Source organism: Pelobates fuscus, chromosome 6 (assembly GCF_036172605.1).
Source record: "Pelobates fuscus isolate aPelFus1 chromosome 6, aPelFus1.pri, whole genome shotgun sequence".
NCBI lineage: Eukaryota > Metazoa > Chordata > Amphibia > Anura > Pelobatidae > Pelobates > Pelobates fuscus.
This window is the reverse complement of record NC_086322.1, coordinates 5,827,491-5,843,160: the sequence shown is the minus strand read 5'-3', so window position 1 is coordinate 5,843,160 and position 15,670 is coordinate 5,827,491. Positions and strand designations below refer to the sequence as shown.

General features: G+C 41.6%; 1 protein-coding gene across 1 annotated transcript in view; it reads right to left on the bottom strand.

Moving 5' to 3' along the window:
* The window catches only part of LOC134615255 (vomeronasal type-2 receptor 26-like), a 117,186-nt gene extending 102,182 nt beyond the window's left edge, over positions 1 to 15,004 (bottom strand). Inside the window, exons 1-2 of the mRNA XM_063459742.1 lie at positions 14,367 to 15,004; positions 10,053 to 10,344 (exon numbers count right to left, since the gene is read on the bottom strand). Of these exons, the coding sequence (XP_063315812.1) occupies positions 10,053 to 10,344; positions 14,367 to 15,004 (930 nt within the window). The remainder of the gene's footprint in view (positions 1 to 10,052; positions 10,345 to 14,366) is intronic.
* Between the last annotated feature and the right edge of the window lie 666 nt (positions 15,005 to 15,670).

Sequence of the window (15,670 nt, the reverse complement as noted above, 5' to 3'; positions counted from 1 at the left end):
TGCCTAGTCAAGTGTCCGATTTTAGTTCCAGACACTCGACGGCAAAACACCGCTGTTCGGTAGTTTAAGATGGCCGCCGCCACGTGTTTGTTTCCCGAATGGCGGCCACCCAGAGGACAAAGAATACATTACACTGATTGCCAATTACCCGTTTGCAACATTGTTGCAAACTGTAATTGGAGGCACACTTATTCCTGGGTGGTCTGGTTGTTCGGTAGTTTCACTCAATATAATGAATGGAGTGATTCTACCGAACAATCAGGTGAATGCTGCATACATATCCCAGGTTAAGCTTAACACACAAATACACATATAATATTACAGGCAGTACACTAGAATATGTAGCACAGTCTTAAAGGGACAGTAGTCCCAAAAGTCCCAATATGTCCATAGATGCTGTTAAAAGGGCCAGTAGCAGCAATATACAGTACAATATGCCCCAAATAACCCAGGGGCCATAGTCAGTAGGTAGGAGGCTAGCAAACAGGCTTCTCCAGGGCCCAGTGGCGAGGTTGGTTTCGCCACAAACGCCCTTCGACTTCCGTTGAAATGTTGAAGTCCCAGAAAAGGTAAGGTTCAGTGGTGTTCGTGCCATCGCGTGTCCGACTTGAGTTCCATGAACTCGACGGCAAAACACAGCTGACCGCGTTCGACTAAACAAGATGGCCACCGCCACTTGTTCGACTATACAAACGGCGACCACCCAGCCATTCGTCAATTAGCTTGCAGTTAACCACAGCTTCTGGGAGGTAAATTATCTGCACACTCCACTTGTGTGTGGTCCGGCTGTTCGGTAGTTCGAAGTTCCACTTCAACCACTTCGACACTTTAAAAGGGGCATTGTGCCAAGTCTCAATATGCCCCAATAATGTTCATAAACGGCAATACACCCCAGGGGCATAATCATAGGGCAGGAGGCTGGCAATCAGGCTCCTCAAAAAGCCAGTGGCAAAGGGCAGTTTGTCACAGGAGGAGTCGGGCAACTATAGGCCAGTAAGACTTACTATAGTAGTGGGGAAAGTAATTGAAATCATGTTAAAGGATAGGATTGTTGAACATCTAAAAGCACATGGATTTCAAGATCAAAGACAACATGGGTTTACTTAATTGCTGGCAATCAGCCCAAGTTGGATTATGCGTCTGGACTATCGAGGTGAACAGGTCGGTCATGGCTTGTGGCTTTTCAGTATACGAGGAATTGTGGGTCTTCCAATTCAAGAGATCGGTAGTCGTGAACGGGACATATACGAAGACTGGGTCAGCATACACCATTTGACCTAAAGCATTAAGATAGGCTGACCCAGGATTCAAACGAAGAGGCATCTGGTAATGTTTGGGTTGTTGGGTACCGGTCAGTTGTCGGGTTAGTATAGGGCTTCGCGGAGGGGCGTTAGAGGTTCCGGTCGGGGGGTAATAAGGCGTGGGGATAGAGAAGCTTCATTATGGGGAAGGCCGGTGAATAAAATATTCCGGGCCGGGCTAGAGGAAGCCTGACCGGAAGCTTGAAATGGCGTAAAATCGGAATAGATGGACTTAACGGGGGCTGGTGTCGGAAGGGGAGGTTTATTACGGCGTGGGGTGGATTCTGAGCTAGAGGAGGAAGTAGATGGATGAGGGGGTGTGGAACATCCTGTACTTGTATCACCTTCCTCTATAGGGAAATAAGGGGGCGGCATAGGGATCTCGGACTCAGGGGGGGTGTCCAAAATAGGCTTAACCGTAGTCCTAGTGGACAAACAAGTCCTGGCCACCATGAGGCGACATGGCTCCTCGTGGCATATTCGGACCCATCTTGGCAAGTCGTTTACGGCCTGCCTCCAACAATCAATGTATGGAAACTGTCCGTAAAGTTCAGGCCTACCTGATACAGCCACGTGTACACGCTGTACCAGATTTGGATCCAAACTGCCACGTGGCGGCCATGCCGCAACCAAAGTAGGCCATTCCCTAGTGCACAAAGTGATCAAACGGGCAGAAGACATTTTAACCCCAAAATCATACTGTGAATCCCTTTTTAAAATTCTTTACCATACATCCTAAGGGATCCAAAATCGTCGACTCCGACGCGCCCATACTTATCAATGGAGCGTCGTTGACAACGAATGCTATACACACACTCTATTCAACAGTCACACCCGTTTCTTCTGGCAACAGCACCACGTGGTACAGTTACCAAGTGAAACGTATACAGTAACACAATAAAAACACTCAGGGAATTCCCGTACACACACAGCTGTTACACCAGTCACTAAGTAATCAATATTATGCCCTTTGGCGAAACTATACAGTCACCCACGCTATAATTCTCTATATATGAATTACCCGTCTATAACACACCCCAGTAACATCGTCTTTTACAAATAGCAGATACAGTACGGTTAGCATAGGTCAAAGTACAATTTAAGGTCACAATACAATTATTAGTGGTTATGGTGTTAGACATGCAATAAACGACAATGATTAGTACTTATATACAGTGTCAGTAAATATACAGGGTTATGGTACCGTGCACTATAATACAGCAACACACTATTAACACTCTCGCTAGACGGCAGAGCTCACGCTATCTAACAAGATATACACGTTACTAAACAATCTTTATCACATATACAATCCCAACTAATCTATTGGCCAGTACCTTGATGGACTACCTAAAACTATCTACATCCGTTTTGGTTAGCCACACTGTCCAAGCACCACATATAGCGAACTAGAGGGCGGAATTTACAACAGAACCCTTTTAGTCTTTCTACTCTATCAATAGTCTAGTGGGTTCCAAATTTACACGCCTTCCCACTTAGCCAAGATAGGTTGAGACCTAGCGGACCGAATTTACACAGACGCCGCTTAGTCTCCCGGTCCCTCCGACCTAGCGAACAAATTGTACACCCTAGAACGCTAGTCTAGACAAGACACCGGTGTCCGGCTAGGGCTATTTACACAGAACCCCGCCTGACTCCAAACCAAATCAAACGGCCTTACTAAAGAGCGTTTGATTGAGCGGTGCGCCTTCGCTCCTTCCCTCCGACAGAGGGGGCAGATTCCATACACAGATTTAAACCCCTTTTGGGCCTACCGCACAATCGGTATACCCCTAGTGGGTCCGCCGTCTAAAACAGCGGTCGTCTTACCTCCTCGTTCCTGAACCTGAGTTCACACTCATCGACGGGGACACCCCAGCACTTACTACGTAGAGGCCGATGATCTCCTGGACAACAGACCAGTGGCGCCGAGATGAAGGGAGGTCCACGCAGAAGTTCAGGGGTGCAGCCGTAGAGAACGTGGGCAAAGATAGACCGTCTCACGCCTCTGCTTCTCAGCTACCGTTGAACGATGAGCTTCCCGGCCAATGCACCAAATGATACCGGAGAAACTGACGGAAGCCACAGGTTTCTTCAGGAAGGAAGAGATTCTTTATTCGGTTCACCGATCGGGACTCAGAGGGACTAATGTCACCAAAATACAACAGGTTCTGAGCCCCGGACAATAGTGCAGGCTCCTTATATAGGCATATAACTCCTCCCATATTAAGCTCCACCCGCACATTCTCTTAACAAATCAAAACAAATAAGAATTAACTTCCTGCTTGACCGCATGGCTTGTCCAGCACAATGGAGGAGGGGAATACTACATCCTGTATTCTCGCACATGCTCCGTACACTACTGATCGTATCTTACCACGTGCAACCAACCGACCGATACGTCAGCATATGCACGTACACATGCCATGTGGTAATCTCGGCCTACTAAATTTATTTTTACCGAGATTCCACCACAATGTTACACTGTATATAGAGGGAGCCATGTTACTCTGTATATAGAGGGAGCCATGTTTACACGGTGTATAGAGGGAAGCCATGTTACTCTGTATATAGAGGGAGCCATGTTATTCTGTATATAGAGGGAGCCATGTTTACATGGTATATAGAGGGAAGCCATGTTACTCTGTATATAGAGGGAAGCCATGTTACTCTGTATATAGAGAGGAGCGATGTTTACACTGTATATAGAGGGAGCCATGTTACTCTGTATATAGAGGGAGCCATGTTACTCTGTATATAGAGGGAGCCATGTTACTCTGTATATAGAGGGGAGCCATGTTTACACTGTATATAGAGGGAGCCATGTTACTCTGTATATAGAGGGGAGCCATGTTACACTGTATATAGAGGGAGCCATGTTACTCTGTATATAGAGGGAGCCATGTTTACTCTGTATATAGAGGGAGCCATGTTACTATCTGAGGTGGTTAACTATGATTGGCCCTGGCATGTTTGTTAGTCTGGCCTGCATGGTTGTCTGTCATGAATAAAAGTAGCATTGTTACGGTACCCTCAGCATGAAATGTACAAACCGCCGCTTAGTGAATAGTCCCCATTCGCAATGATGTAGACTGTATGCGTACTCACTACAATCATGCGAACCCTAAGTAAGGGAACATTCCAAACTCCCGAACGGTCTCCATACGGTCACTTCCCTCCTCGAGCGCTAAGCTCACGAACCGACAGTATCAGCCGAACGCCAATAGCTCCCAAGCGGCAAATAATCCCAATAAGCAGTCTCTAGTCGCTGGTAATACAATTACCCTTCGCACAGATCCCACAAAGAGAGCTGGGAGAGGGCTACCATCCTGATGCTCCATAACCTCATGTTGCCTGAACCCATATTGTTCATAGTATAATTTAATTCTGCTCCTACCTTGCTATCTGTTTAGAGGACGCCGAGATAATCTTCCTTACTTACTCTTAATGTTTATACATGTTACCCCATCGATATAAAGACCAGTGATGTGCTGGCACTAATATTTCTGCAGCGACCTATCAAACTAAGCGGGAAAACGTTAATCTGCCCATACTGTGTTATCCTGCAGGAGGCTGCTGTGATAATAGTTTAGACCTACTCTTATTGTGTCAATCCATGTTATCCCATACTAGACATGCTAACCAGTGGTACGCTAGTGCTGATATTTTTGCAGCAATTACTAAAACTAAGCTGGAAGCGGGAAATTAATCACCAACTCAGTTTATAATTAGCGGTGTAACTTTACAATGTCACTATGCTCAACGTAAAAACGTGCCTGTCTAACGAATGTCACAACCTATGTTATGTAATGTACTTATGCATACCTTGATACTGCTGTTGTGGCGAATCAAGGCTGTTTGTTAAACTTATGCACGACAAAAAATAAAGAATTTAAAAAAAAAAATAAATTCGCCTGCCCATTGAAGTCAATGGCTGTTCGCCCGGTTCGCCAGTTCGCAAACGTTTGCGGAAGTTTCCATTCGCCGTTCGCGAACCGAAAATTTTGTGTTCGCGACATCACTAGCATGGAACAAGGAGACCTAACTGGAGCTATTTTCCTTTACTTTGCAAAGACCTTTGACACAGTAGACAACGACAAACTCAAAAACTCAGGTATTGGTGATTGTCCGCTAACCTGGTTTCGATCATACGTATTGGATCGCTCGCAATATGTGTCCATTTCTGACAGTGACTCCCTCTCTCTACCTGTCACGTGTGATGTTCCCCAAGTGTCATGATCTTGTGCAGGTCAGGGATGAGACAAACTGGGGTGGATTTCTTTGTTTTCTATCTTAGACATTTTTTGTAAGAACAGGCTATCCTATTGTAGTTCTAGGAATGAAAGATAGTGAACAGTACAGAATGTCTAAATATACAGGGTATGAAGTAGCCTAGGAAAAAATATTTAGACAACTAGCCCAAAGTGGAAATAAGGTAAACCTATAAAATAAGTTATAGGAAGGATAATTGAAGATAAACCTATAAGAGACATTATAGGTACAATATATAGAGATAATAAGAAACAAGATTTAGGCAATATGCCGCAGAACAGGATATAAAGAAATAACTAAACAGAAATATAATGAATACTTAAATAGGGTTGTAGATGTTGAGTCTTTTTGGATAAGAGTTTATATAGTAGTAGCAGATCCTTTGTGATAGATGTAAAGTAAATGAAAGTCTAGTGTTGATTTAAGCAAGTTGGATGTCCAGCTGGAATGTAGGAAGTACAGGTTGGTTTGCTGCAGGTTTGTAGATAAGGCAGGAATGAAGACTTGTACATGTAAGTTTGGAGCAGGTTGCTGAGTATAGCACAGGGGTCTAAGGTGTTTTTTCCCCCCTTTTTCTAAACACCTTAGACACACCCAGGTAATCCCCAAATCCTGGACTGGTAGGGGGTCCTGAGGACTGGGTTGAGAACCCCTGGTATAGCAGGTTATGAAGCCAATAAGGAAAATCCACAGGTTAACTCAGGAGCCAGGATATGAAGCTTTTTCAGGTAATTATTTTTAACTTTAATGTCAAGGCAAAGTGGTGAGTTGGGCGTTACCTTTTGTAGGAACCCAATTAGTCCAGGCAGGTGAGCATGATAAGGTGAGTGGTCAAACTAGAGGCAAGGGAGGCCTTGGTAAATCATAATCCATGCAGGAACTTTGTTTTTAAAGCAACAGTATCAAAGTTCCATTCCCGGCCCCCCTACTATTCACATTATTTATAAATGATCTGCCTAATGTCTGCAAATCTGCAAATGTACACATGTACGCAGATGACACAGTAATGTATGTAAGCAAATCCAATCTACAGCAGCTTGAGGCTGTGCTCCAAGACCAGTTTACAGAGGTAGAAAAGTGGATCACAAAAAACAAACTCTTCCTAAACACTAACAAAACTGTCACAATGATCTTTGGAACAGTTCCTAAATTACACAAATTACACAATTCCCACCTATCCATCAAAACAAATTCAAATAGCACACTGACCGCAGTCCACTCTTTTAAATACTTGGGTGTGTTGTTAGATCACAATCTATCTTTTGGCCTCCACAAAAAATTGCATCTAAACTTTATCCAAAACTAGGTGCCCTGTACAGAAACAAATCCTGCCTAAGCCCTACAGTAAAGGAAAAGACTGTACAACAAATGCTGATGCCAATCATTGATTATGGAGATGTAGTATATGCAACTGCACCGCAAACCGACCTTAATAAACTCAATACATTGTATAACTCGTTCTGCCAATTTGTGCTACAATGTAATTACAGGACCCACCATTGTGACATGCTAAAAGAACTAAACTGGTTGTCACTGGAATCCAGATACACCCTTAATCTTTCCAGCCTTGTGTTTAAGAGCTTTTCTGGGAAGCTCCCGCCCTACCCCGGCTGTTCACACCACCTATAGCCTCCGATCCAGGACCAGCACTTTGTTTAGTCTACCTCAATGCAAAAATAAAGCTGCCCAATCATCCTTTTTTCTACAGAGCCCCGCAATTATGAAACGACCTCCTGCACACTTTCAAATCTTCCCCAAGTCTAAAGACCTTTAAGAGATCCCTCTCTACATACCTTAAAGCAGAATGCACGTGTCATGGTTGATTATATATTTCCTACCTGTTCTATGTTAAATTTTGTATATATTGTATATTAATATTGTTTTTGTATTTTATTGTACCCTATTGTATCAATGCAATGTTTTGTGGACCCAGGACATGCTGAAAAACTAGATAGATCTCAATGTATCTTTCCTGGTAAAATATTTTATCAATAAATAAAATAAATAAATAAATAATGCATGCCACCCTTGCTTAATTTTAGTAAAGTTTAGGGAATAATGTCTCTATGAAAATATATCCAAGAAGGTTGTAAAGTTCCTATTATTTATTTATAGCCTCAACAAGGGGCTTTATAGCCTTGTGGAGCCAGTAATACCATACGATGCACAGGTTTTCCCAGGTCATGCCATATATATATATATATATATATATATATATATAAATATAATGTTTATGTTTGTTTTAATATAAGATTGCTTAATTTTTGATAGTGAGGTAGATTGGTGTAGTTGCCAGGAACTACACCTATTAAGGACACCCAGATCACGACTTTTAAAGATGGCAAAATTTGCCTTATAAACTTGAAACTTATAAACTTGAAGTATCAACATATGATATCGATGTCAGAAGCAAGAGCGTCATGACACTGGCGGAGACACATCAACATGTTCCGACAGGAGGCACATAAAAGAGGAGGAGATGCCGGGAATTGTTTCAAAAATTTGATCTCCTGTCCGGTATAAAAGTCTAGATGTTGGACATTAGAATATGCACCTTGACGAAAACCGTGCAGGTTGAAATGCGTTGTGCTTTATATTTTATGGACGTTTATTGTTAATTTTTCTAACTTGTGTTAAGCAGAATTCTTTTACTTTGTTTTGTCTATTAAAGTCTTTTTAATTTACCTCCTTCTGAATTTTTACCAGTCCCTGTGGCTGCACTAAAAGGTGGAGGAGAGGAGACAACCAGAACAAGTGATTCTGAAAACCCTATATAGTCAAAAGCCTGCTATATGTGGCTCTGAAAGTGTGAGTTGTCAATTGTCACCTAAAATATTTTTTATGCATACGTACAGTATTATGCTATGGACTTTTATATTTTTAGGTTGACTTTACACTCTGTGAAAAAGTGTCTATAAGTATTGTTTTCAAATTTCTAATTGCACTTATGTATTATTGCACCCCCTATCTTTATCTTTTATTGGGAAACATAGAATGAGAACCATGAGAGGACAGTATCACAGAGACTGAGGGAATGACGAGTTTGAAGAAGGATGACATGATCAATAGTGTCAAAGGCAGCAGAGAGGTTCCAGAAGCTTTGAGGAGAAAGGGAACAGGAATCCAGTAGTTAGAAGGTGAAGACGGGTCAAGAGATAGCTTTTTTTTTTTTTTTTTTAGGATGGGTAAAATAGTAGCTTGTTTAGGCAAGAAGGGATGATGCCAGAAGAAAGAGAGCAGTTAAAGATATGCCTTAAGGATCACACAAGACAAGGGGTAAGATATCTGATAAGGTGAGATGGGATGGAAACCATCTGACAAGTGGTGGGGTAAGAGGAAAGGAGAATCACAGCTACCTCCAGCTCAGTAGCTGGAAAGAAGACTGAAAGGTAGGAAAGTCATGGTCTTGTGGGTGAGAAAAAGAGAAGCAAAGGAGGGATAATTATTTCCTTCACTGATTAATCTTGTCAGTGAAATAGCTTGCAATGCTATTGGCTAAAAGATTAGTTTGGGGTGTGGCAACTGCAGGGCAAAGAAGAGAGTTTAAGAGATGCCTATGACTGTGGGAGTATGAACTAATGAGAGATGAAAGGTATGATTGTTTAGCAAGGGTGTGAGCTATGCTGTATGAGCGCAAGATGAATTTGTCATGGTGTGAGCTTTCCTCCAGCAGTGTTCATCTGAACAGGATCATCTCTGTAGGTATTGGGTCAACTTAGTGTGCCAAGGTTGAGGTTTGTGTTTGGTAGCGGTGGAGGAGATAGTCAGAGAGGGACGGGAGAAGGTAGGGATGGATGAGAGCTGAGAATGGACATCAGCCAATAGCTTTTGTAGGTCAAGGGAATTCATGTTTCTCCTGAGTAGAGGAGGGTTAGGTTTAGAATATTGGGTGGGGAGCTTTCAAGAACAAAATAAGAATATGAATATTATTTGAAAGGAAGTAGGGAAACAAGACAGTAAAATGGTCAAGGAAGAGCAGATGGGAACAAGGGAGGCAATAAATAATGGCAATGTTTGCAGAGATGGGTTTGAACTGAATGAACTACAAATAAAGAAAAGGAGATAGGGGGTGGGTAGAGGTTTGAAGAAGCACTGGGGTGAAAGCATGAATTCTACACTGCCACCTTTACTATCAGATTGTTTTGGACTCTGAGGTAAATTAATACCACCAAAAGATAATGAGGCAGGGGTAGCAGTGTCAGAGTTTCCGTTAATGCAAGTAAGTTTAGGGAACGTGAGATGAATAAGTCGTGGACAGCAGTTGATTTAGTTATGTTGCACACAAATGAAGATAAAGGTGAAAAATATAATGGAGAACATTATTAGGATGTTAGTACTATAAATGTATATATTAAGGATGTATTTAAATGTGTGTGCTAAAAATGCCTCTATTTAAGTAAACACTCTATGGCAGAGATTAAAATCTTGAATAGAAATAAATTAGCAGCATGACTATATGAGTACATAATCTAAATTTACCTGTGTGTACCTATACACCCCCAGAATCTGTGCCATAGGTAACGTGGTAACAGAACTGTGATCTCCAATAAATCCAGCAATCTGGCCACGACCACGGCAGTGGTAATTAGGAACTGACTTTCCTGGTCCAGATAAAATCTGAAGAATGCTCTTTACAGCCTTTGGTCCGTCAGAACAGGAATCATACATGTGAAATCCCAGAGTAATATTGGGTAAAATGTTTACATTTCTATTAATTTCCTCAATTGCAAAACGAAAAGTCAGAACATATTTGTAATATAGCGGAAGAGGCCTGCGAAAATATTAACAGTTAATAGATCCGTGAATGTTTAATCCAGACTTTCACATTAATACATGCAGAATACAGAGATTATTACATTATATTTATACTTATAATGTTTTTTACAATACAATAGAAGATCTCCCTGGAAGGAAAAGCATTTCATAGGATGTTGTTGGCAAATATAACTCTCTCAATATCAATGATAAAATATGAAATCAATATGGAGAAGATAAACAAAGTCACATTAATCAATCTATGCCAATAGTCTTTAAGGACCCTTATCATGTAAAAGAACAGTGAGCAGCATGTAGAGTGTGTAAAGAAGGCCTGTCTTGATACGTTCAAATTAATTAAAGTTGTACTTGATGCAAAAGTGGAAAAAAAAAAGCAGAGGAGCAGGGGGTAAGTTGCAAAAGAGATCACCACATCATTGAATAAGGGTAATAGATCATATGCATAAGTTTTGTGCACAAGCTGTCAGGGTATTTATATCAGCAGACATTTTGTGCTATGATAGAAATTAAAATGTATATTGTCAGAATCACTCTGAACAGAACAGACTCCATTTTGGATTTCAAGCTAACAAAGACACAAATTTCTATCCTCTTTGTAACCAAACACTAACTGAGCTAAGGAATGCTTTGTATAAACAAACCAAGTGATAAGCAGTAATATAGGGTGATGGATGCTCTGCCTAGATGTTAATGGAATATAAATAATTCTAAACCCAGACACTCGTGACAGAGAAGATTACAATTTAATTTTACTTTCGATATTTTACAAGGTCTCATTGTAAGTTTAAGGTGAAACTTAGTTTACGAACTGTCATATTAGAAATTACAGCAGGAATTGGAGACACACTGTCTGAAGAAAACCCTTTGAACTGACGAGTAAACTTAAATTATATTAACCATAAAGATAAGCTAAATAACGTCAGAATAGCCACCAGGAAAAGTTAACTCTTTCCTGGATAGGAATGTTTAGTGGGACGAGACTGCCCTCTATGGACCAAATACCTAAATTACTATCTGGAAGGTAACCACACCTCCAGTTTTCTATTGGTCTATCACCTAGTGACAAACAGAGAATGTTTCCCTTTAAAAAGTTAAGACAAAGGGAAGAGAGGGGCGAAGTCAAAGAGTCGGAGTTGAAGTGAGTTGGAGTTTGGGTTTCAGATTTGGCCATGCAGAGAAATCCATGACAGATATCCACTCTAGGGCACTCAGAATTTCTTACACACCAATCACACATCCATTCAGTTCCTGAGACTACCTACTCATCTGATGAGAATGTCTACTCAACTGGTAATTATACTGGTTTCATTTAATTAATCTAAATTAATTAAAACATTTCTAATAGCATGATATATGACTGGCTAAATCACGGTCAGATTTCGATTTTTAGAAATCTTAGTTAAATAAGAAATATATAGTTATAACCATTCCATTTTGCAGATGGAATTAGAATAATTATGTATTAATGTGACATATCACACGTTAGCATATCGTGATATTTATCCAGGTGTATTGATTTGCTCTAAAATAAGATAAAATATCTGTTTAGGCAAGTTAAAATTCAGCTTGTAGAATCTGGTAGATTATTTTTTATTGGATGGTTCCAGGAAATGACTAATGAGCTGGTTTAGATGTTGTGTTAATTAAAATTACATGAAATAGGATAATATATGCCTAGAAGGATCTAGCCAGCATTGAAAGGGTTATTCTAACTGTTAGCTAAAGTTTTATGGCCTTACGCTGCAAGCTGTGTGAAAGAAAGCTTTTCTGTGTGTGTAAGTTTCACTTTTGTTCTCTGTGAAGCCCGTCATAAATCTTGTCTTGACAGCTAATGTTGTAGATTCTATACTGTGTCAGCCATTGGAATGTATTGCCATTTGTATTGCATACTCATGTTATACTGAATATTCATTGATTATTATCACGCATGTTACATATTATTATTATTATTTAATTTGTCACAATCAATTATATCTATTTTATAACAAATTGTGATTTTTATTTATATGGAATACATCTTACTTACATGATAACGATCTTTGGGATCTGAGAATTTAAATAGTGGGCAATTCTCGACTGTTTACTATTATTATCCCATAAATATCCCCACAAAGCCCTTTTTCAGCGTACAAATTCCCCCGAATTGAAACCATATGCAATACTCACACATAAGCCTTACAACCCACCAATACCAACACCAAAAACAATCCAGGAAAACAGTTCCTTCTCTGCCCTGTGATGTCACCACATGTGATGCCATGCACTGTACATGTGTGATTCAAAACAACACTTTGCCAAGGCAGCCTGGCATAATAATATTGAAAATAACAGAATTAAAAAATAAATAACTGCAACCAAACAGTGAGTGCATGAAAACTCATCTAAGAAACATAGAGCATATATATATATATATATATATATATATATATATATATATATATATAAGAAACATAGAGCATATAAATATATATATAAGAAACAGAGCATATATATATATATATATATATATATATATATATATATATATATATATATATATATATATAAGAAACATAGAGCATATATATATATATATTTGTGCTCGGAATTTAATATGTAATGGATAGTGTAAGAGATAAAAGTTGGTTGTGGTGTGCCGAAACCAACGTCCGAGTGGGCCTGTAAATAAAAGAGGGCAAAGAGAAGTTCGAAAAAAAACACACTTTATTGCATTTGATTACATAACCAAGTTCCTGAAGGCCTGGCGAAGTTCTCTTTCTGGTCGTGGAATATATGTGTTGTAAATGGAGGACTTCCAGCGGCCCAGTCTCTTTATGATGTGGACCGGGGTGTTAGTACTAGAAGCTGCTGAAGCGGCTCCTATACGGAAGGAATGCCCGGAGAATGAAGTTGGGTTGTAACCCAGTTTTTCCAGTAAGTTTCTTACATGCGTGGTAAATTTTGCTGTGGTGAGTGGGTGTCCTTGTAGTTGTAATAGCGGTGAGTCTGGTAGGTGTGTGCTATAAGCTGACCGTAATGTGTCCAGTGTCTTGACTGGACACCAAGCATTGTCTGTTGGAAAGAGAGGAATGATGGTTGGGTGTAGGGACTGATTTGTTTTGGTAGATGGGATTGTGAGAACGTAATAGTCGTCTATTTTTGTGAGTTGTGAGGTTTTTAGGCTGTGAGTGGTATCCCCTTGACAAACGACAGTAAATTCCCCAGGTCTTAATAAAAAGGGGGTCTTGATAAAAAGGGGGTCTTGTTAGGGAAATTTGTGAGGCTATGGTGCTGCACCCCCGTGAGGTATAATTTAATGGTGTTGTGTGAAAGTTTTAAATGTAAATGGCAAAAGGAGGCAAAAGCTACCATGGTTTGGTTTGAGAAATCGCCTTGTAATCCGAATTCAGCAGTAAATTTATTGAAAATGTTAAGTGCCCTAGTGTAGGTGATTGCAGTGCTTGGTGATAGTGCTTGGTGCGTGAGTGTCCTGGCGTGGTGCATAAGTGTGTTTAGTCCAAGATTAGGTCGTGAAAATTCGGTGTTCTGGATAGTTGATGGTGGGCTGACAGGAGTGCCTGGAAAAACACCTGAAATTGAGATCGAGATAAAGCGTCAGCAGCCGTGTTGTGAATACCCGGGATGTGAAGGCAAATTAGGTGGAACTGGACGGTTGCTGCCAACCAGGTCAGCTTGCGAATCAGCCGCATGATGGTAAGAGAGGATGAGCGCCCTTTATTGATGATATCGCAAGCTGACGAGCTGTCGGAATAACACTTTACTGCCTTGCCGGACCAGAGGTGACCCCAAGTGTGTGCGGCTGCCAAAATGGGGTAAATCTCAAACAGAGCTGAAGTTTCTCTAAACCCCGGCAAGGCATCCGTCTCAGCTGGCTAGTGACCCCTAAACCAGTGATTACCAAATATAGCTGCAAACCCCGTGTTGCCTGCAGCGTCAGTGTAAATGCAGGGAGAGGAGTCTGAGAGGGGAGGGATAAACATGGAGATACCGTTCCATAGGGATAAAAACTGCCCCCACATGAGTAGGTCAGCTTTGGCGTGCTGGTCCAATGCAATTAGGCAGTCGTCCGGTACCCCGTGAAGCAGGCAAAGGAGCCTGGACACGAAAGATCTGCCCTGCGGAACGATGCGCATCGCGAAATTCAGGGACCCCAATAGGGACTGAAGTTCTTTCCTGGTGCATACATCGCTCCGCAGGAACATGTCTATTTCCCCTCTCAGGCGGACGAGTTTTTCAGTGGGAAGGCTGGCGCGGAAGGTAGCAGAATCTAGCTCTATGCCCAGAAAATTGAGTTTAGTGGTGGGGCCAATTGTTTTGGCGGGAGATAAAGGTACCCCGAGGGTGGTGAAAAGTGCAGAGGTGCTGAGGATATCGGTGGGTGTGCGTGTGCTTGGTTCTATGATGAGGAAGTCATCCAAGTAGTGAATGACTGTGTGACACCTAATAATGTTCAGAAGCAGCCAGCATAGCGTTTCCGCGAAAATATCAAAGAGTTTGGGGCTGCTTCTGGAACCGAAAGTGAGACGTGTGGAAAAATAGTACCTGTTTCGCCATTTAACACCGTGCAAGTGCCAAAGTGATGGGTGCATGGGCAGCAGTTTGAAAGCGTTGGTAATGTCTGTTTTGCTAAGCCAAGCGTTGCTGCCAGTTGACATGATGGATTGTATGGCGTCGTCTATTTTAACGTATTGTAGTGAAAATTCGTGTGCGGGGATGAGTGCGTTGATGCTAGGAACAAAAGAGGAGTGCGGTGCAGATAAATCGATAATCATAAGTTTTTTATTAGAATACTTGTGTACAGCTATACCGATAGGGTTAGTGCGCCAGGAGGAAAACGGTGAGGAGGTGAAGGGGCCGATCATGAGGCCTTGAGTGATTTCAGTGGAGAGGAGAAGATCCGTGGCCTCTGGGTCTAGACAGGCTGATAGGAGATTAGGGCATTCCAGTATCCCTGGGGGGATGGCTACGAGACCTGTGAGAAAACCCTGAGTAAACCCTGTTATTAGGTACTCCACCAGATGTTTGCTTGGATGGACTTTAAGGTAAAAGGCCAGGTTGTCGATATTAACATCGGTTAGTCATTTGTTAGGGGACAACCTGGCCGGACACATGGTCTTCGTGTGTGCCCTGAAACAGATGGAGCAGATGTGCAACAATCTACAAGCGCTAAAGCTGCAGGAACCTGCATTGAAGTTGTTGCACACCTGCGCCTTCCCCAAAAAGGAGATGGGCCTCCCCAGTTTGTCCCTCTGGCTGCCTTCCTGTTTAAGGTGGGGAGTGGAAGAGGATTGAGGGGTGGTAGAGGGGTTGGCTGGGTCAGC